The 21248-nt window shown below is 32.9% G+C and overlaps 2 protein-coding genes across 4 annotated transcripts; both read right to left on the bottom strand.

Annotated features, from left to right (window-relative positions):
- Positions 1–316: 316 nt before the first annotated feature.
- Positions 317–1037, bottom strand: LOC11441111 (transmembrane emp24 domain-containing protein p24beta2). Its single transcript, XM_003600299.3, has 2 exons — positions 825–1037; positions 317–523 (listed from the first exon to the last, which is right to left on the bottom strand). The coding sequence occupies exons 1-2, from the start codon at positions 1035–1037 to the stop codon at positions 317–319; spliced, it is 420 nt and encodes a 139-aa protein (XP_003600347.3).
- Positions 1038–2463: 1426 nt separating this feature from the next.
- Positions 2464–20712, bottom strand: LOC11440534 (cellulose synthase-like protein E1). Of its 3 annotated transcripts, none has more exons than XM_039831250.1 (8): positions 20357–20712; positions 7713–8025; positions 5376–5516; positions 5038–5166; positions 4754–4966; positions 4376–4615; positions 3313–3660; positions 2464–3035 (listed from the first exon to the last, which is right to left on the bottom strand). In XM_039831250.1, the coding sequence occupies exons 1-8, from the start codon at positions 20620–20622 to the stop codon at positions 2487–2489; spliced, it is 2199 nt and encodes a 732-aa protein (XP_039687184.1). In that variant the 5' UTR covers positions 20623–20712; the 3' UTR covers positions 2464–2486. The 3 variants fall into 3 exon arrangements, with proteins under 3 accessions (XP_039687184.1, XP_003600348.1, XP_003600351.1); XM_003600300.4 differs by lacking the exon at positions 20357–20712 and adding an exon at positions 9262–9619; XM_003600303.3 differs by lacking the exons at positions 2464–3035; positions 3313–3660; positions 4376–4615; ... (2 more) ...; positions 5376–5516; positions 7713–8025 and adding exons at positions 15502–16305; positions 16404–16751; positions 16838–17077; ... (2 more) ...; positions 17984–18124; positions 18853–19168 and having other exon boundaries at positions 20357–20706.
- Positions 20713–21248: the final 536 nt, after the last annotated feature.

The raw sequence follows: 21248 nt of genomic DNA on the forward strand, positions 1-21248 counted from the left end.
CTTCTGATAAAAGACGTGTCTGGTGCTAACATCAGCACACGTGATAACATTCAATTACGTTATTTTTTCAAATTATTATCGGTGTCAACGTGTTAATATGATAGAAGACTTACCTATTGATTGACGTTCTGTTTGAGCCTCAAGCCAATGTTGTTCATACTGAATGTTGAAAAGAGCTTCCTCTAACTTTATTATTTGATCTAACATTGGAGTAAAATGCTCTGCATAGATGAAAATATCAACAGTAACACTCACCATTCCAGAAGGCTTAACAGTCATAAAATGGACAAGCATAAACTGAAGTGTAAGAAATTATTCAGTTCAAACATGACTCACCATCTTGTGCATGTTGTTCAAAGGTTGAAAAATGGTTAGAATGAACATCAAAGTCGATTTTTTCACGATAAGGTGACTTGTTAGTGAAGCAGAAGCGATATGGTCCTTTGGTATGAGCTACAAAGTCGAATTTCTCACTTGTTTTATCCCGAAATTCACGAATTTGATCCCCATTAGGTCCTCTAACCTAATGATTCCATCAAAAACTATTATATTCATACTTGACTTATGAATAATATAAATATAATATGTGTAATAGCAAAATCTTGAGTTGCAAGTAACGTTCTCTATATGAGAGGAAATAAATGGAAAGTGAATTAAAACAAACAAGAAATGCCTCAAATTGTTTTGCACATGATGTCACATTCCATCCTAACATTTTTTCATCACCTTATCATTCATTATTCAAATCATGACTTACATTTCAAAAATAAAAAAGCAATTTCACACACAAACGATCTAAAATACATTTAATTAACAATGCTTACCGTAAGATCTAAACCTTCTTGAGTTAAATGCCATGTTGAATCAGTAACACTTATCACAACAAATGAAGCATGTACTGCATCCCCTTCATATTGAACATAATGAGAGAAACATTCTTCTCTATCAATCACAAATCTAATCCCAAGAACACCATTCATGTTGCATAATAATAAGATTGCCATTGCAATGGCAACATTGGGTGGTCCCACCTTCATTTTTATCACTATATCAACACATTCAACAAAACTAGAGTTAGATTTCAAAATATTATAATTTCCTTTCAAATTTTCCCAAAAAATGTCAATCTATATAAATAGGAACACAATTTTGTTATGCAATCATGTTACTAACGTGAATTCCAAATCAAGAATTTAATCATTCATGAGATTGCAGAAGGACAAATCAACATTATTAGAAACATAAATAGAAGAATGGAATAGAAAATTAAATGTCACCTTTTATATCAAAGAAGTGGATAATGATTCCAAAGGAAAAAATTAGAGAAATGGGAAACGTAATATGGATTGTTTTGTAGATAAGTTCGTGAAGTTTGAGGTTTGTGTTGTGTTAATAAAGATCTGTGATCCTCTCTTACCACTAGAGTTCATAACAAAACATGTGTTGGACCAATAACGTTGGTTTGGATGATTAGTAATATAATTTTTGTTTCTTTAAATAGTATTAATTTTAGTGTTTTCCCTTTAAAATCATCACATTACGTCCTGTTAATATGAATCTTAAATTATGGACGTATACATATACATGGGTTCAAGCATGCATTTACAACTATGCTATACCACTGGGGGAGCCAGAAATTTAGTAGAGCCCGGACAAAATATTTTGCCAAATATTTTTAGAATATATATTAAACAGTTGTAAGATACAAGCAAAATTGCGAACTGGTGCAGTGGTTCAAGTTGCTACATGACCTCTTTTATTTTTAATAAAAATATTATTAATACAATAGAAAAAAAAAAGTAGCATGGATCAATCCCGCACCCTCTAGAGGGTTTAGGGAGCTTACCAATCCATTGCAACACGGATGCAGCATTTGATAAATTATGGATAATATGATAGTTATAGGTAATTTGGGGGCTGCAAACCTGCGATGGCTCCTATGGGTTTCATAGGCGATCCGTCACTGAGCCTGAGCGTGTGCCCAGACTAGCTGGATGGTAAAACCGCCCTGTTCTACACTAACATGATTCTCCATCAAATAATTAGCACATTGAGAATAATAAAAAAATCAAGACTAATTTTCAAAAATCAATATCCATCTATTAGACATACACATAAACTAGTTAGGTTTGCATACATATACCATATTTTTATGAGGAGAAAATCACTTCAATAAATAGGACCGAATTTCTTGCGGGAGAAGTTTCGTGAAGTAATATTCGATAATGAATTTTATTCATTAATTTTAAATCAGACAACTCAAATCATATTAGTATTAAACGATCTCAACCATTGATTTAGATGAGACACTAAGAAATGTTAAAAGAGTGACTCCATTTCCAATAAATAGCACATGCTTATTGATTACATATAGTAATATAAATAATAAAAAGTAATTTAAAACATTACAACTAAAAAAAGTCAAAACTAAGGTAAGTAGACTGTTTGAGGGAGAGAGGCATATGGAAAGTGACAAGGACATGAATTTAACTAAGGTAATTAAATAGGACACATGCACTTAAAGCTAATGTTGTTGATTTAACTGCAACAGATCTTGGCAATCTTCCCTTATCTTTCCTTAAAAAAAGGCCTTGATAAATAGGTATATTGATAAGAACCAAAACCCCACTTAGTAAAACTTGCAATAACATTGCCTCAAATATTCTAATACTTGACACAACCTCCTTTAACAACATCCCAACAAGACAAAACAAATTCAACATTGCAAGTGTAGCCAATAAAGTGAGCATTGGAGATGAGTTTCCAAACTCTATAATTTCCTTCTCATATCTTTGTGAAACATTTTCCTCAGCTACCTTAGTAGATATTATGAAATTTGAATTTGAAAATCCAAAAACTTTCAACATGTTATCTACAAAAGCAAAAAGGTAAGAACTTGTTCTCTTATAAACCCACATCCTCAACTCATTCCACCAACCTTTAATTGTACCTCCTACTCTCAGAAACTCTAACAAACAATATGTTGAATCACCAACTATGACATATGCAAAAGGTATGAACCATGGACTTGAAATCTGATCAATTCATCAAAACAAAAATTAGAATAACATTACTAGAAATCATAAGATAGTTTTAAGGGTTAACAGTGCTTTACCCCCTTGTAATATAGGTCATTTCCGGTTTTCCTCCTTGTAAAATATTTTACAGGGACGAAATCTTCAAATTACAAGGACAAAATCCCAAAAAAATATTTTACAAGGGGTAAAACCGGAAATGACCTATATTACAGGGGGTAAAACACTATTAACCCCAATTTTAATTTAAAAAATAGAGGTAGTAACATTTTCATACCTGTGGGAACAAGGGAATGCCTTTGAGTAGATAAAGTGAAGGGATGATGGAATAATAGAGAGTTGGAATAGAGTTTAACGCCCATAGATTATAGTAACAATAAGACATTTGAAGACCTGGATTGATCAATCCAGAAGCATACCAAATAGGACTGAACTTTGAAAGTACAATTTGAAATTGTCCTTCAGACCATCTCTTATGTTGAACAAGTGATTCTGGTAAGGTTGTTGGAGTCAAACCTAAGAAAGGTCTCCTTGTTGGATTATAATATACTGATTTCCATCCTTTACATAAAATATATAATCCTGTTATTACATCCTCCACTACACAACCATATAGTAGTCCCATCTGCAATCAAAAGTATTCATACATTTTTTAAATTTATAATAGTACAACAAGATAATACTTTTTTGAATTCAATATGTTTTTACTCCTTGACGTATAACAAAAAGGATCCTAATTCACTATCATAAGAGAACCACACGTTTATACGTAGTAAACAATCTCAGATGCCGTTAGTTTGAGATCAGACGACTCATATTACACAATAACAAAATATTTTAAACCATATCTACCATTAAACTGCGTGAGAACTATTGTGAGAAATCTGTTTCCTCGTAAGTTCTTGCATTCATCCAAACACATATTGTATAACCAATATTTTTTTTTTTGGTAGAAAATGTATAACCAATATTCAATAGCTTTTGCAATGACACTTTGTAACTAACAGGGGTTAGTATCATCTCTATTTCTCAAAATAAATTGAGAATCACATTTGAAGAGAATGATCCACAAAGGCTTAAAAAGATATTTAATGCACTATCTATTTTTTGCATATTTTTCTTATAAAGTGATGTCCTCTATATATATATATATATTTTTTTTTTTTTTTTGAAATAGAGAGGATTCTAATTCGATGATTTTAAGAATTGAATGACCAAAATAATGGAAAAACTTTGTAACCAAAAACCAAAGTTATCATATTTTAAAATTTTCCAAAACCCTAGTTTTTTTTTTTTTAAATTTACTTTTGATTTTGAATGAAAAAGAGAGTGATTGTGACCTCTTTTCCCCATGATGTGTTTTCCTCGTAGGTACAACTTGCAAGAGTCTTTGATTTTTCTTCTAGCTCTTGCAAGCTTACTTCTTTTATCATATGATCAATATTTTCATCATTTGCATTCTTCCAATCAATCTTGTATTGATCACTATACTTTCTTCCACATAGTGCATCTCTTCTATGAAAGCAGCCAGTTCCAATATACATGGGCCCGCCAAATCCATCAAAGCCATGTAAATCCACCTACATTACATATGTGTTCAAAGTTTATAAACAATTGGTGTAAATAAGCTACTATTGGAGTCAATCAGCATATTTATAGGGACCAAAAATATATTTAACTCTTTAGTGTATACACTTCAATTTTATGAACATATTTACCTCATGAGGTATGCGAAAAGAACCACCGTATATGTCATTTTTTGTGATATTTTCAAAGCCCTGAGGAGCCTGCACAAAGGCAATTTCATGTCCCTTCTCTTCATCCATGAAGAAGCAAAGTGCATCTCTTATTGATTGAGAATTGTTTGAGTACATGTCACAATCTACATTCAGAATTATTTTCCCATTGCTAATCATTGATGACACCCTTATCTGCATTGTGGACCAACAATTAATACACTGCATACTTTCTTGGGGAACAATTAATACATTATATAGAGTACCAATGAATTCATAGCTCCAGCTTTGAAGTTATGTTGAAATTGGGGTCTTTTCTCACGAGCCAAATATACCAATGTGGGCATAACAAACCCATCTTCATCTCTGGCATTGTCTTTTCTATGAAGCAGTATCTATAAACAAATTAATACAAACCAACTAATTTGTCATATTAAATTATTAGTATATCAGGAACGACAATCAACTATCGTGGAGGTATTTGAATAATTTGAAGGTGTCTGGAAGCAATTTTAGAAGTCTAAAGAGAAATTCCGGACAACAAATACGAAGATATTTTAAACTAGGTGAAGGAAATTCAATCAGAAAAGAAAAGGATACATACATGAAGAATTGTGTCATGGTCACGTTTAGATGAATATGAACCCCATTCAGAAAACTCCTTATGCTTTGAGTATGTTTCTTCTGGTACTTTACCCAACTTGGATGCATTTTCTACTCGACTTTCCATATCTTGGTACATTCTCTATGACATGAAAATAAAAAAAGTTTCAAATAATGGAATCAACATACTAACAAAAATGAAATGAATTTCCAATTTTGTTATTAAATAATATTGGGTACATTTATAAAACTAAAAGAATAAAAAATTTAGTACAAGGAAATTAGGACAAATTTTATTTTGTTTGTCTTTAATTTGGTTGCAAATCAATTTCATAGGATTAAGTAGCAAGTCTAACATGTTGTCTTTATTGATGTGAAGTACACTTGTTTTTTGTTTTACAGGCGAAAGAACCACAATTGTTGTTGTATATAAGGAGGGATCCAGAAATTTCAACTTGTGAAGTTAAGGTCATTTATTATAAATGAGTAGTGATATATGTAAATCCATTTAAAGATAACTTTGATGACTATCTTGTTTTTTTCTCTTTTTATTGGTCAAAAATTATGGGGAGAGAAAAAGGAAGAGAGGGAAAAAGAAAATAATGTGAATATAAGAGAGAAAATTGTACAAACGTTGTCATAAAGTGGTTGTACGAATATCATTTCTTTATCGTTTAAACGACGACACCGTTATAATTAAGCCAAAAAATTAATAACATTATTTCTTCAAAATTGAAGACACCTTATCATTTAAAAAATATAACTTCTCTCCACGTGTCTTTATACACCGTCAAATATATCATTTTCTGTGTACGTGACTAAACAATTATTAAAAATTTATCTTCAATATTTTAGGGCATTTTTTTAGCATCCTAAAGTAGTAACTTTTACATTGAAAATTGTATAATTATGACTTTTACATGTGTTTGATTTGTATTTTCAAAACAATTTTATTTTGAAGGTTTCTTAAACAATGCGCTTAAAGAATTTGTTAGCAAGACTCATACATTAATCAATCTAATGAAGTTTTAATTAGCTGTCTTTGTAGGATCAAAGCAAGATTTAAAGAGGGGGCAAAACATTATAATAATTAGTTAGTAGTTACATTGAAGAAGTGGGGTCAAGTGCCCCCTTGATATAACATGGATCTGTGCTTGTTGTATAACACCTCTCATGACAAAGTTTCACTTTATTGCAAAATTTTGCATTTAAAAAAGATGGGTCCTCATATACTGTCTTGATCCAATAGTAGATAGATATTACTAATAATGCTATACAACCCTTTTTTTTATTTTTATTTATTCTTCTTCTTCTCTCTGTATGTTTCCATCATCGTAGATAATCTTATTTGAGATATTTATGTCATCGTGAGCTTATCTTAGTTGATAGGGACAATATATAATATATGCAAGGTTTGAGTTCAAATCTCGACACTACAAAAAAAAAAGATAATCTTATTTGAGACGAATCATATACTAAATGTAAATATTTATTTCAGCTATAATTCGACCATTGGTTAGCCGCATATTGTGCCACTCTAGTCCCTTGTACTACATTGGTTGCTATGCGGCAAATTTTATTAGTAATAATTTGTTCAATTAAATTAAATAACAATATTCGCTCAAAAAAAAAAGAGGGGTGCAAAATCGCACAATTACCAAAAAATAGGAGGAAAAAGTGCAATTAAACCAACAAATTAAATAACAATAATATGTTCTATCAAATTAACCTAAAATAACAAAAAAGATAATAATAATCTAAGAGCACACCTTTATACCCCTCTCAATCACAAATCAGCTCAATGAGGAGGAGAGGTCTGACCCCTCATCCTTATTAAGCTGATTTATGATTGTATTTAATTTGTTCAATAACAATATTTTCAAGCCATCATTTTCACCGTCAGATCCCTCTTCCTCATTGAGCTTATTTGCGATTGTATTTAATTTGTTCAATAACAATAAACCGTTGTTATTGAACAAATTAAATAACAATAATTTGTTCTATCAAATTAACCTAAAATTTAATAAAAAATAATAAAATTTGTCTTCATTTTCACCGTCAGACCCCTCATCCTCATTAAAGGTGAGCTCTTAGATTATCATTGAGCTAATTTTCACCCGTTGGCATTTAGGATTAGCTTTTTTCAAAATCTATTTTTCTAAAAATAACAAGGCAACGCATATACAAGTTAAAAATCTTGTATTTTTAAGTGATTTTTATGAATAGTAAACAAAATATTTTTTAAAAAAATCTCTAAATTCTTTTAACAATTTTTTTTTTTTAAAGGTGAAACAAACACACCCTTACATATTTAGAGCAAAGTTGGTTACTTTGTTACCTTGATGGCCAAAAACTCTTTAGCATTATTTGGGCAAGTGTCTAAGGTCTTGAAATATGCATCTGGAGACCTAGGTTCAACTTTGAATCTCTTACAAAATGGCAACCAATGCTTCGCAAATTTAGAAGCTTCTAAGAGAGCATAAAATGTAACGTCTGATCCACCATCATCTGAAAGATACACACTAAGCTTCTCTGTTGGATAATCATATGCCATCACAGATAATACTGTGTTAATCACCATTATTGGTGGCTCAATATCTGGATTTGCCGTACACACAAATATGTCCACTTTGGGTAGCATGTTCTCATATCTGCTTCAAAACATGTACACTTAACTTTCATCAAAAGACATCTCAATAATGATACATACTTAGAAAAATTATAAATGGGTTTTTCTATGGAAGTAAAATTTATGAAATAAAAAAATTATGAATATTTTTGTCTTTACCCACTAGTTTTCAAATGAAAGAAGAAGTAAAATGACTGTTTCAACTAGGAGTAGAAACTTGATCAATCAATGAGTCCGCTAACAAGTGTCCTAAAGACAATGTTTAATGAGTTTTCAAAAAGAAATTTTATCTTGAAAATACAAGTTAAACACGTGTAAAAGTCATAACTACAAAATCTTTCATGTAAAAACTACTCTCCCTCCGCCCCATATTAAGTGACACAGTTGACCTTGTCACACATATCAATACACAATTTTGATCTTAAATAACTTTACTTATCTATTATAAAAAATTATAAAAATTTGATATTTTAAAAATATTCATCAAGATGAATCCAACCACATCTTATATCTTATATGATATTATTTATCTTTGTATATTAGTAGAAAAATACGGTCAAAGTATGTTAGGTTAATAATACATATTTTCAAATAGGTTATCTATCGTAGGACGGAGGGAGTACTTTTGGATGCTTAAACAATGCCTTAAAGACACTTATTAGTATTTCCCCTAATTAATTTACAATCCATCCAATATATATTCACTACAAAATTCATTCAACTAAGATTCAAACTAGATTACTCCCAAATTTCCAATCGATTTTCCCTTTAAAAACTTAATTAGCTATTTACTTAATTCATGAAATTTAACTAACTCAATTTTTTTCAATACAATAAATAAATATTTAAATTAAATTTAATATTTAAAAGAACAATTATATATTAAATAAAAGGAAAATGTTAACGAGTGTCCCCAGACACTCTTTAAGCACTTTTAATAGTAAAATAAGAATGTATTGCTGGTGTTTGTCGGTGAATAGCATATATGGTTGACCCTCTAAAAAATTCATATATGTTTTTTGGTGAACAGAAATAGGTGTTGAGATCAACAAAAAAAAGGAAAAAGTAATAGGTGTGGTGTACTTATTCTATGAGTTTCATTCACTTGTGCTCAAAATGGAGTAACTTATAATAAAAAGTTTATATGATGACATGATTAAATTAATCTTATAAATATACTTACTTTATACATAATAGTTGATTAAATATTGCTATATATAGTAGATGTGTATGACGACTACATATATAATGTATATACCTTTGAGTGAGTCTTTCAGGGAAGGGTTGCCTGAAAATAGGGTTCCATCTAAGGGCTTGACGAAGGAACCAATAAAAACCAAACCATAATTCAGCACAAAGCAATCCAATCCAAACCCATTTTCCATCTTCTTTGGGTATGTAACTCAATCTGTAAACCCAAATGGACCAAATTCCTATTAACAATGAGAAAGAGAATACTCTGTACATGAGTCTTCCCTTCCTTCTCCTTGTCTCAAACAATGGATAATACTCCTCTTTTGCCATCTTTGTTAATTCTTGAGTTGTGATTCCCTATGGTATATGAACTCAATGAGATATGCTATTTTATACTCAAAGAATAAATGTGTGTATGTGGTTAAAAATGTATGCATGTAGCATTATATTTGGTCCTTTTCATAAGACACCTTGAGTATTTTTTTTATTATTAATATAAGAAACAAAGAAATACAATTTTAAAATACGTACATGAATTGTTATATTTCCTTAAATTTTTTTATTTTGTTTGTATAGTATTTTGTTTGTTTGTTTTTCATTAAAAGTTCCTAATGGCATTTCTGATCGGTGGTTGATCAAATTAATTTTTTGGCCTCGTGTGTCGTTTCATAGTAGGGAGAGAACCAAACACAGTTATGACTTTTTCTGACAGGTGAAGTAGTAGTATTGGAAAATCAAATTCAAGATAAAATTCAACACTTCAACAAAATATTAATCAATCTTCAACAGCACACGAATGGTAAAAAAGAGGAGTATGATGAAAAGCTTGGAAAGTTTGTCAATTATATGGAGTAGTTTATTTCATCTATAAATAATTCTCACAAGACAACAAATGTCTAATAATCTATCCGGTCTCACAATATTAGTTGTTTAAGGTGTTGTGAAAGTGACTCAAAATTGAAGAAATTAGAGTTATGATATTGTCTAATTCGGTGGCCGAATTGACTAGCTCGGTGGCCGAATTTGAGTGTTGTTTTTCGTCTGTTGGTTCGGCAAAAATCGGTGGCCGAATGGAGGAATTCGGGGTCCGAATTTGCCAGCAGAAAATATAACAGAAACGTATTTTCGAGCCTAGATTTGTTCCAATTTTATGAGGGATACTTTTACTATAAATATAGACTTTGTATCAGAGTAAACCTTGAGATAGAGAGGGCTAAAACAAGGATTTAGAAGCCAACAAGAAAACTAGGGTTTGTATAGTGTTTGCTCTTGGCAACAAACACTAGGGTTGGGGTTGATTTACCGGGAAACACTATTAGGATTGAGTCTCTTGGTCACGGGAAGAGATTGAGACTTTGGGTAGAATTAGGCGGAAGACTTATTCTTGTAACCCGATGATATCTCTTTGTAAAGTTACTCATCATTATAGTGAAAAGGAGGGCTGCTCTCTCCCCAGACTAGGTCAATTTAGACCGAAATGGGTAAACAAATTCTTTTGTGTTCTCTCTTTCTTTCTCTCGATGTTTTCTACTTGTGGCTTGTGTTTATAAATTCCATACACTTTGTTTTGGTTGCTTGATTTTCACTTGCTTCACACATCTAGTATTTATTGGTGTGATTTTTCATCGAATTCACAACAATTGGTGTCCACCGTGGGGCAAGGATCAAAGGATAATCAAGTATCATGGGTTCAAAGTGGGATATTGAGAAGTTTACCTGAGATAAAGATTTGGGGTTATGGAAGGTAAAGATGGAAGCGGTTGTAATACAACAAAAAGTGTGAGAAAGCTTTGAGAGGGTGAAGCTGCGTTACCGGTCACCATGTCACGAGCGGAGAAGACTGAGATGGTGGACAATACCAGGAGTGCCATTGTCTTGTGCCTCAGGGATAAAGTTTTGAGAGAAGTAGCGAAGGAACCAACGCATCATCGATGAGGTCAAAGTTGGAATCTTTGTATATGACAAAGTCTTTGGCTCATCGGCAATTTCTAAAGCAACAACTCTAGTCATTCAAGATGGTGGAGTCAAAGGCCATCATGGAGCAATTTATAGAGTTCAACAAAATCCTTGATGACTTGGAGAATATTGAGGTGCAACTTGAGGATGAAGATAAAACTATACTCTTGTTGTGTGCTTTACCGAAATCTTTTGAATCGTTCAAAGATACCATGCTATATGGAAAAGAAGGAACTGTTACCTTGGAAGAAGTTCAAGCGGCTTTGAGAACCAATGACTTGAGAACTGATGAAAACGGTGAAGGCCTAAGTGTTTCAAGAGGTAATGGTGGAGGTAGAGGTAACTAGAGAAAGAGTGGTAACAAGTCAAAGTCTAAATGCTTTAACTGTCACAAGATGGATCACTTCATGAAGGATTGTCCGGAGATTAATGGCAACTCCACACAAATTGTCTCTGAGGGTTATGAGGATGCATGTGCTCTGGTGGTGTGTTTTTTGGAGGATGAAGAAGGTGATGTGTCTCACCTTGGGATTGATGTATGGTAGAGCGGTGGTCGTCTAGAGAGACGTTAAACACTCAACATCAGCATGGAGAAGAGGTGGTAAGAATACTCATGATCAGTCTGGAGAGGCGGAGGTAACAATACTCATGATCTACCTGTTGAGGGGGAGTTTTAAGGTTGAAGACATAGTGAGGTGTACACATTTTCTAGTTGAGAGGTTGGAAGCTCAGCTTGAGGTGGAGTTGAACACACCAGTAATGGTACGGCTATGGAGGACCTTCGGTGTTATGCTCTACTGGTGAGCAAGGGATTTCTTCATGAAGACGGAAGGCATTCCGAAGGTTGAAGAATGTATAGCACGGCTTGCGGGATTACCCTAAAAAAAGGCCAAGGGTGATTGGATACAAGGTGATCTTCACATAAGCGGGTGAAGGTGAGAAAAACACAAGAAGGGGGGGTTGAATTGTGTTTTCTTTTTCTCTCTAAAAAATTCTTCTTCTGATAAACCTTCAGAAGCAGTTTGTGAGTGCTTCTGATGAAATGATCAGAATCAGATATGCAGCGGAAAAGAACAGAGCAGAGAAAAGAAAGACAAAGACACAAGCAGTTATCCTGGTTCCTTCCACAACACGGAAGTAGTCCAGTCCCCCTTGCACTTCCAAGGAGATTTCACTATAATCACAAAGATTACAAATGCTCAATACTCTCTAAGTATGAGACTTCACAAAAATGCTCAAGCACACACGCAAGAGTCTTCCAATGCTCAAGCACTAAGCAAGAGACTTCTAATGCTCAAGCACGCAGGCAAGAGTCTTCTGATCAAACAAAAATACAAAGAATTAAGTTTGACTTGAACACTTGATATACAATCAGTGGTGTTCTCAATACAATACGATAAAGACTCTAGACTTTTGAATTTCTAAGATGTATCAAATCAGTGCAGAAATTCAGTGTGCTTTGTAGAATCAAATTGACAGAGTTTTGGCGCTTTTGAACTTGTGTATCTCTATCTACAATCTTCAAGTCTTCACTCCTTTATATAGAGGCGTGAAAGAGACGTTGAGATAATTAGCACGTCTAAAGAGTCGTTTGAAATCCTTTGATCATTCACCAGTAATCCTTTTCCTGATTTGGGTGTAGTCCTTTGAAGAATTAGCTTCAAATTCATTCCCATCTTGAAGGCACAAATTCTGCAGGCATAGCTGTTGTCTTGTCTTGTAGCGTGGACAAAAACAGAGTAGTGGAGGTAGTGGTTGTACACTTGTACTTTGTCAACTCTGTTAACGAAGGACAAATGCTCAGTACTATCCAAATGACCGTTGATACCTCCCTTTCAATTCTTCGTTCTTCTTAGATAAGGTTGAAATGAGAAACAGCTACTTTAGATCTTCAGTTTGAATATACGGATTGAATGTAGCTTCTGGTGATGATTTCGCTTCTGATGAAAACCCTGCTTCTGATGACCTTCTGCTTCTGATGACGTCATCACTTCAGGAGCACTTCAGCTTCAGAAGCACTTTAAGCTTCAGACGCAGTTTTCTTCAGATGCTTAGAATTCTTTTTCTTTCCATTGTTCTTCCAAGACCTATTGAAATTACTTGACTAGCCTTTGGTCCTGTACACTTGAACAATTATTAGCAATAACCAATTGACAATTTTTAATACCTTGTTATCATCAAAACTCATTAAGGTTCATTGTGAAACACATTTTGTTCCAACAGCGGGAGGTGTCCTGTGTTGAAGAGGTTATGGTGAATGCTAGTGGAACTACCTGAAATTCCTAGCGTAGTTTCGATACAAGGATCTTCGAGAAGGCGGAAGACATTCCGATGGCTGAAGAGGTTAAAGTGTGTACTTGTGGAGCTACCTAAAATTCCTAGCGTAGTGGGAAGCAAGAATCTTCAAAAGGCGGAAGGTTTTCCAATGGTTGAAGAGGTAAGGTGTAAACTTGTGGATCTACTTGGTGTAGTGGGAAGCAAGGGAAAGAGCAGCAATGTGTTGATGTTAAATTGGCATCATCACTAATTTAGAGTCAAGGTGGAGATTGTTGTGAAAGTGACTCAAAATTGGAGAAATTGGAGTTCCGATGTTGTCTAATTCGGTGGCCGAATTGACTGGCTTGGTGGCAGAATTTTAGTGTTGTTTTTTGTCTGTTGGTTCAGCAAAAATCGGTGGCCGAATGGAGGAATTCGGGGCCCGAATTTTCCAGCAGAAAATATAACAGAAACATATTTTTCGGCCTAGATTTGTTTCAATTTTATGAGGGATAATTTTAATATAAATATATACTTTGTATCAGAGTAAACCTTGAGATAGAGGAGGCTAAAACAAGGGTTTAGAAGCCAACAAGAAAACTAGGGTTTGTATAGAGTCTGCTCTTGGCAACAAACACTAGGGTTTGGGTTGATTTACCTTGAGAAACACTATTAGGATTGAGTCTCTTGTTCATGGGAAGATATTAGGACTTTGGGTAGAATTAGGCGGGAGACTTATTCTTGTAACCCATTGATATCTCTTTTATAAAATACTAGTAGTAAAAAAGCAGTTTTGGCCCGTATTCAACAATGCTTGGGGCGCACAGGCTTTGCTTGGGGAGCATGGCCATGCTCTGGGTGCATTGACCATGCTCAGGGCAGCTGTGAGTGCGTTCCGATGCATAAATCCTTGTTTTTTCGTCCTTTTGGTTGTTTGCTTCCGTATAAGATGTCTTGGGACCCGGGAACAAAATTTCTCCCTTCTAATGTCTTATGAGGCCACTTGAATCTTCATTCTTGATCTTCCCAAAGTCTTCACTGATCTTCAGATGTCTTGATTTGTCGATTTCCATGATTTATTCGTGAATTACATCAAAAACACCCTAGAATTGCTATATTTCAGGAAAAATAGAATTACAATCATAAGCAATTGATCTAATACTTCTCTGTTCTGCTTGTAAAATGTACTAAAGATGGTGAATGGAAAAAATTGTTTAAAAGATGTCACCCTTCTTCTCTATTAATAGAAAAAAATAATAATTATTGATTTAGCGTGGTTTAAGCCAACGCTAATCCGACACTACTAGCATAAAAAATTTAGTCTCTTGAAAAAAAAAGGATGAATATGTAATTCTACTTATAATTAGTAACCATGTTGTTGTCGCGAATAAATCAAAGGTGGCCATGTTTTAATGTATAGGGATCCGTAGCAAATATCTAACTCCAATTATTTTGTTAGTAAGCTTTTCCCAAATATAACCCACTTTAACCTAAGTCACATTATAACCTTGAAAGATCTCTAAACTGTGTATGACTGTACATGACTTTGAATGACGATGACAAAACACTAGCAAGTGTACCAGTGTGCTGACAAGTAGTAATAATTATAAAGGATTTTTATATCATGAGCAAATTTGCACATGTTAAGAAATTTAAAATGGTAAGTTAGTCTTGAAACTTGTGTATTTTATATTAAATATACAACTTTTTATTAAATAATTGATGTTTTTCAATAGAAAGTTACTACTTTAAGTTAACTTAACATGCACAATATTGCACATGTTAGACAAACCCATTTATAAAAGATTTGTCTCCATAGAGAGTGTCTAGTTTCAGTTCGACTACTGCGACTATAGTTTGAGAAATTTTAATACAATGGGAGGTTTAGAGAGAGAGAGTCTATGCCATGTCAGAAAGAGAGAAACTATGAATACCGTTATATTGATTACTTAATTTTAATATCTTTAAACAAAATAGATAGGCCAATGACTTGGTCACTAACTATCTTTAACAATTATGCCCCTTGATGTCTCATTGATTACCATAAAAACCCTTAAATGTTTAAGAACACCAAAGTAAGTAGAAACAATCATTAGTGTATGTCTAAATATAATCAAATGTAGAACAATTAACATAAGTCCGACCAACAAAGTTATGACCAATATTCATTTTGTGACCTCTATCAAATTATGGACATCCGTAGACACATAAATTGCATTGAGAATAATATTACTTTATTATTCATTTTTTAAAAGTAAAACTAAAAATGCATTGAGAATAATATTACTTTATTATTAATTTTTTAAAAGTAAAACTAAAAAGTGTCAAGGATATGAATTTAGCCAAGGGCACTATAGAGGACACATACACTTAGAGCCAATGTTGTTGATGTAACTGCAACAGACCTTGGCAATCTTCCCTTATCTCTCCTTAGGAAAAGGCCTTGATAAATAGGTATATTGATAAGAACCAAAACCCCACTTAGTAAAACTTGCAATAACATTGTCTCAAATAATGTAACACTTGCTTTACCTAACACAACCTCCTTTAGCAACATCCCAACAAGACAAAACAAATTCAACATTGCAAGTGTAGCCAATAAAGTGAGCATTGGAGTTGAGTTTCCAAACTCTATAATTTCCTTCTCATATCTTTGTGAAACATTTTCCTCAGCTATCTTAGTAGATATTATGAAATTTGAATTTGAAAATCCAAAAACTTTCAACATGTTATCTACAAAAGCAAAAAGGTAAGAACTTGTTCTCTTGTAAAGCCACATCCTCAATTCATTCCACCAACCTTTAATTGTACCTCCTACCCTCAAAAACTCTAACAAACAGTATATTGAATCCCCAACTATGACATATGCAAAAGGTATGAACCAAGGACTTGAAATCTAATCAATTCATCAAAAAAAAATAAAATTAGATTAACATTACTAGAAATCATGTGATAGTTTTAATTTTAAAAATAGAGGTAGTAACATTTTCATACCTGTGGGAACAAGGGAATGCCTTTGAGGAGATATAGTGAAGGGATGATGGAATAATACAGAGTTGGAAAAGAGTTTAGGGCCCATAGATTATAGTAACAATAGGACATTTGAAGGCCTGGACTGATCAGTCCAAAAGCATACCAAATAGGACTGAACTTTGAAAGTACAATTTGAAATTCTCCTTCAGACCATCTCTTATGTTGAACAAGTGATTCTAGCAATGTGGTTGGACTCAAACCCAAGAAAGCTTTTCTTGTAGGATTATAGAATACTGATTTCCATCCTTTGCATAAAATTGATAATCCTGTTATTACATCCTCCACAACACAACCATATAGTAGTCCCATCTGCAATCAAATATTCATACATTTATGAATATATGAAGAAGTGAATGACAAAAAAAGTTATATAATTTTTGAAAGGTGAGTGTGACCTCTTTTCCCCATGATGTGTTTTCCTCATAGGTACAACTTGCAAGAGTCTTTGATTTTTCTTCTAGCTCTTGCAAGCTTGCTACTTTTATCATATGATCAATATTTTCATCATTTACATTCTTCCAATCAATCTTGCATTGATCACTATACTTTCTTCCACATAGTACATCTCTTCTATGAAAGCAGCCAGTTCCAATATACAAAGGCCCACCAAATCCATCTAAGCCATAAAATTCCACCTGCATATATGTTCAAAAGTTTATAAATTATAGCGCTGACCTAGCAAGCTTCCGATATGCAAATGGTACCAATGTGAAAGAGGGTGGTGCAGTTGTTGGAACGGGGAACACGCCACCAGATCCATGTGTACATAAAGTTTATTTGGACTAGGAGGGGGAGAGGAAGGTGGTGGCTTGGAGGAAGTTTGTAGTGAGAGGTGAGAGCAAATATAATTATTTTTAGGTGTAAACAACTATATTCTATTAATAAACTTCAATTTTATTAGCATATATGAACTACTATACCTCATAAGCTACAAGCAAAGAACCACCGTATATGTCATTTTTTGTGATATTTTCAAAGCCCTGAGGAGTCTGCACAAAGGCAATTTCATGTCCCTTCTCTTCATCCATGAAGAAGCAAAGTGCATCTCTTATTGATTGAGAATTGTTTGAGTACATGTCACAATCTACATTCAGAATTATTTTTCCATTGCTAATCATTGATGACACCCTTATCTGCATTGAGGACCAACAATTAATTCATTGTATACTTTCTTTAAGGGGTACAATTAATAACATTATATAGAGTACCAATGAATTCATAGCTCCAGCTTTGAAGTTATGATGAAATTGGGGTCTTTTCTCACGAGCCAAATATACCAAGGTGGGCATAACCAACCCATCTTCATCTCTGGCATTGTCTTTTCTATGAAGCAGTATCTATAAAAAAATTAATACAAACCAACTAATTGTCATATTAAATTATTAGTAATTTAGGAACGACAGTCAACTTTTGTCGAGGTATTTGAATAATTTGAAGGTGTCTGGGAGCAATTTTAGAAGTCTAAGAGCAATTCCGTACAACAAATACGAAGATATTTTAAACTAGGTCGAAATTCAATCAGAAAAGAAAAGGATACATACATGAAGAATTGTGTCATGGTCACGTTTAGATGAATATGAACCCCATTCAGAAAACTCCTTATGCTTTGAGTATGTTTCTTCTGGTACTTTACCCAACTTGGATGCATTTTCTACTCGACTTTCCATATCTTGGTACATTCTCTATTACATGGAAATTAAAAAGTTTCCATTATTACATTTTTTCAGTAATCTTGCCAAAATATTATCTTTTTGAATAGACCGTCAACAGAGCCGTTCCTACGAATCTGGAGGCTCGGTTCTGTAGGTGAAAAGAGACCCGTGATAAAATAAAAACGTATTTTTTTTTAAAAGAACAACATTCTATTTATATTTTTTAAAAGATAAATACAATGTGTCGTATATATGCGGTACAACTACCGTATACATGAAAAACCTCAAATCACCCTCTCAAAAGGGATAGAGCTTAGTAGTTTTACTAGACTATAATTTTTTTTGAGGCCCATACCTTGGGGAGGCCCGGTTCCATTGAGCGGTTTGCACACCCCAAAGTCCGGCACTGACTGTCAATTGGAGTAGCCGGCCCAACCCGCTTCGGCCTGGTGGGCCAGCTCATATAAATGGGTCAAAGAGGGTCAGTCCACTTTATTCATGTGCTATAAAAATTGAGCTCAGCTCAATTAGTAGTGGGCTATATAGGCCGATGGTTGCTATGCCGCGAATTTTATTGGTAATAATTTGCAATTATATTTCATTTGTTCAATAACAACATACAATAATATGTTATGCCAAATTAACCTAAAAGTTAACCAAAATACTTTAACCTAAGAGCACACCTTTAAATCCATTTTTTATAGGTTCATATGAGAAGCATTCTGAAAAGATATATTCCCGAAGAGATTTTTTGTTACCTTGATGGCCAAAAGCTCTTTAGCATCATTATTTGGGTAAGTAGCTAAAGTCTTGAAATATGCACTTGGCGACCTAGGTTCAATCTTGAATCTCTTACAAAATGGCAACCAATGCTTAGCAAATTTAGAAGCTTCTAAGAGAGCATAAAATGTAACGTCTGATCCACCATCGTCTGAAAGATACACACTAAGCTTCTCTGTTGGATAATCATATGCCATCACAGATAATACTGTGTTAATCACCATTATTGGTGGCTCAATCTCTGGATTTGCCGTACACACAAATATGTCCACTTTGGGCAGCATGTTCCCATATCTGCTTCAAAACATATACACTTACTTTCACCATATCTTTCATCAAAATATTTCTCAATACTTATACATACTTAGAAAAATTACAAATTTAAAGTAATTAAAGTTGTTGTTTATAAATATTCAAAAACATATAACAAATACAATTTTTTTATGAAATAAAAAAGTTATAAATCTTATACTTTCTTAACCCTCTAGTTTTCATATGTAAGAGGTCCTGATAATTCAGTGTTACCTTTTAATGGATTAAAAATTATTTTGATCCATCAATTTCCATCCAAAATCATCAAATCCAATCATTTTGCCACCCTGATTTCAACTCAGATTTAAACTAGATTACTCCCAAATTTCCAATTGACTTGGCCTTTACAAACTTAATAAAATATTTGAGCTTAATCACTTAATTCATAAAATTTAATTAACTCTTTACAATAAATAACTATTTAAATTTAATATTTTAAAGCGCAATTATATATTAAAAATATAAAATAAACATGTACACCCTCCACTAACTATGATAAGAAACTGGTCTTGTTAACTAGTGTCTCCTGGACACTCTTTAAGCATACCAAAATAAGCAATTATTCTTAAAAAAAAGTAAAATATTTGTTCATTAGATGAAGTACATGGTCTATAATAAAAAACTATATACATCATTAATTGATGAATCTAAAATATTGATTTTTGCTTATAATAGTGATAGGAGGGTGTGTTCATGATATATGTTTGTCGGTGAATAGCATTGATGGCTGGATTATTCTATATATAGGTGAAAATTAAATAGAAAGGAAAATGCTATTTCTCTAGAAAAATAGCATCAAGAATTTTTCAAGACACAGCTGACAAATTTTAATTCCATAATTTATTTGTTCACTTCCTATTTTTTAGTCACACCTCCTTGAATTGTGGCAAATAGTGCATTGTGATTGACTAATATTTATTCTTGAAGAATTCTTGATGTTATTTTTCTAGAGATACAACATTGCTCAGAAAAATAGATACTGTGTACTTTCTATTTTTATTTTTTAAATATGCACTGTGTACTTGTTCTGTTAGTTTCATTCACTTGAGCTCAAAATCAAATAGTAACTTATAAAAAGTTTTCATGATGACATAACTAAAGTAATCTTATGAACTATACTTATTTTATACATAGTAATTAATTAAATTTTGTTATGGTAGATATATATACCTTTGTGAAAGTCTTTCAGGGAAGGGTTGCCTGAAAATCGGGTTCCATCTAAGGGCTTGACGTAGGAACCAATAAAAACCAAACCATAGTTCAGCACAAAGCAATCCAATCCAAACCCATTTTCCATCTTTTTTGGGTATATAACTCACTCTATAAACCCAAATGGAGCAAATTCCTACAAACAAAGAGAAAGAGAATATTATGTACATGAGTCTTCCCTTCCCTCTCCTTGTCTCAAACAATGGATAATACTCCTCTTTCCCCATCTTTCTTAATTTTTGAGTTGTGTTTCCCTATGGTATATGAACTCAAAGAATAAATGTATCTGTGTGTATGTGGTTATATATCTACTATATTTGTAGCATTATACTAGCCACACATATATACTCATTTAGGTCCTTTTCATTAGACACATTTTGAGTATTTTTTATTATTAATATAAGAAAAAAAATAATATAATATTAAAATATATGCATAGTTATATTTCCTTGATTTTCTTTATTTTGTTTGTATAAGTTTTAGTTTCATAAAATTTCACATTTTCTATACAAGTTTGTTTTTGATTTGGCTTGCACAAGTCTGATACATTTGGATTATGCGAAATGCCATTATCTTTAAGGAGAGGTTGCCAATCGTAATGGCATTTCTGATCGGTGGTATATTTGAAAATCAAAGCCAAGATAAAATTTAACTTTTGCAGTTTTGTCTTTCATGATTTTACCTTATGAAAACCATGTTTTTATCTTTTGGAAAATTTAACTTTTTGAGTTCTTTAAGGAGAGATACAGTAGTTAGACAAATATGTTCCCTGTGGTATTTTCTTAAAAAAACGCGTGTACCATGCAGTCTTTAATTTTATGACGTTACTAGCCAGAACCTTAAAGTCGTATCA

The sequence above is a fragment of the Medicago truncatula genome, chromosome 3 (assembly GCF_003473485.1).
Source record: "Medicago truncatula cultivar Jemalong A17 chromosome 3, MtrunA17r5.0-ANR, whole genome shotgun sequence".
NCBI lineage: Eukaryota > Viridiplantae > Streptophyta > Magnoliopsida > Fabales > Fabaceae > Medicago > Medicago truncatula.